Source organism: Achroia grisella, unplaced genomic scaffold (assembly GCF_030625045.1).
Source record: "Achroia grisella isolate CSIRO2021 unplaced genomic scaffold, CSIRO_AGI_Agris_v1 utg445, whole genome shotgun sequence".
Classification (NCBI taxonomy): Eukaryota; Metazoa; Arthropoda; class Insecta; order Lepidoptera; family Pyralidae; genus Achroia; species Achroia grisella.
Genome location: NW_026712860.1, coordinates 27,458 through 29,592, shown reverse-complemented (window position 1 = coordinate 29,592; position 2,135 = coordinate 27,458). Strand labels below are relative to the sequence as shown.

Sequence of the window (2,135 nt, the reverse complement as noted above, 5' to 3'; positions counted from 1 at the left end):
ATGAACTACAGTGCTAACAGTATATATTACATAACTTATGTCACATAATTATATTCTTTCACACAATCCGGATTTTATTTAACTTATTTTAACACCAAACTACTAAAAGTGTGACACTGGCGCCCAACATAGGTTTCATTCACGAGCATATCGCACAATTTAGCTTTTATTGGTTTTTCATTGGTGATGGTAATTTACTTCATAGTTTTAAGGTTGATTAAGCTAATATAGAATATTTCTTTCATATATTCCTTCTTCATTAGTGCTCATTACTACTAATGTTCTTATAATACTTTTAATAAATACTCATTACATCTGATCGTAACTTCATCAATAAATATTAGCACTACCCACATTTTGCATTAACAATTGTTGCACTAAGCTTTATAATTATAATATCGTTAACCTATTGTATACCGTGTATCACCCATTGTAATCATTATCATTATATAATCAACAATCATAGTAAATTTGTAACGGTGCAATACACACCTATATTTTTTCTCAATATGGCATATAGTATTAAATACCTATCATTACAAAAATCAGAATTGGTGTACGAAGTGGAACTCCGTGGTGGTACTGGTGAATCAGTTCAAGAATTGAGAAAGCAAATTATTAAACTGTCTCAACTTTTGCCCTCAGAGGATATCTTAGAGTCTCATTTAGATCCTACAGATGACCTGAAGGAAGTAAAGGAGTCACTTATAAAATCGCAAAGTAATTTAACTAGTCTTAAAAATAAACTAGATAAAAACTTATTTAATAGAACTGAAACTTTATTACATCATATTTATCACCGTCTTAACAGAATTGTACCCTCTACCGAACTTACCGATATATACAAAACCTGTATTTCTAGCTTTAATTCTCAATTCAAGGAACTATCAAATATTAAATCTCATACTACTCCAACTAATAGTTCGGCTTCAGCCCCTGATAATACTACGGACACTCCCACCATATCTGTCACTTGTGAACGTAATCTATCTACAGATCTAAATAAACTTAAATATTCAGGGAAAACCTGTGTTCATTCCTTTATACAAAGAGTAGAAGAATATGTGCAATCTAGGGGTATTACCTTTGATAAAATACTAACTTTAGCCTATGAAATATTTGTCGATGACGCACTACATTGGTATCGTTATAATAAAGACCGAGTAAACTCATGGAATGACCTCTGTGCATTACTTAGAGAAGATTTTAGTAGTTCTGACTATGACTATAGACTCGCTGCTGAAATTCGATCGCGTACACAGGGAGAACACGAAAACATTACAATATATCTGTCTATTATGCATGGCATGTTTTCTCGTCTCAGCAAACCTATGAATAATGAAGATAAACTCGATATATTAATGCACAATATCCGCCCCTGCTACGCAAATACTCTAGCAGCATCTCCTAATATTAAATCTATGGATGAATTAAAATCGGTCTGCCGTAATTACGAGACTGTTAATTCTAGATTTTTGCAATTTCATGAGCCACCTAGGGTAACTAGTAGTACACTCGCCCCTGAATTTGCTTATAAATATAAATCTGAACAAACTAAATACAATTATAATAAACAATTTAATCAAAACGCTACCTATAATTACCAAAATAAAACAAACCTTACTAAAGCTAATTTCAATCAATCAAATAGTTATAAAAATCAAAATTTTAACGTGAGCGCTATATATACAAATGATCAATCTAGACAGGTGTTCTGCCCTAGATGTAGATCTAACAGTCACTCTTTAAGCAGCTGCAGTGAGGAGCGGTTCCCTATCTGCTTTAAATGTGGTAAAAAGGACGTGCGCTACCCGGAATGTCCTGATTGCAATACCACTCACAAACAGGAACCGGCAAAAAACTAAATAAATTCGATTGGAGTGGCCGAGTTCAGGAATGGAAGGATTGGTTAAAATTTGTTAAAAAATTTTTCACCTTTAATTCGGTTGCTTCAGTCGATAATAATAAAAATATCCTCGATAGAACTCGACCATACGTTAAAATTAATGTATTAGATAAGTTAATAACTGGATTGTTAGATACCGGTTCTTGCGTTACTATTATTGGGAACGGATATCATGATTTTTTTGTAAATATGGGTCTCAAAATACAAGACACTACCCCTGTTCAATTTG

The 2,135-nt window shown here is 32.7% G+C and overlaps 1 protein-coding gene across 1 annotated transcript; it reads left to right on the top strand.

Annotated features, from left to right (window-relative positions):
- The first annotated feature begins 509 nt into the window (after window positions 1-509).
- Window positions 510-1,888, top strand: LOC131845034 (uncharacterized). The gene has a single exon (XM_059194055.1). The coding sequence runs from the start codon at window positions 510-512 to the stop codon at window positions 1,863-1,865; it is 1,356 nt and encodes a 451-aa protein (XP_059050038.1). The 3' UTR covers window positions 1,866-1,888.
- Window positions 1,889-2,135: the final 247 nt, after the last annotated feature.

What these genes read in the sequence shown, in the direction of transcription:
- LOC131845034 (XM_059194055.1), top strand. Translation starts at nt 510, where the DNA reads ATGGCATATAGTATTAAATACCTATCATTACAAAAATCAGAATTGGTG.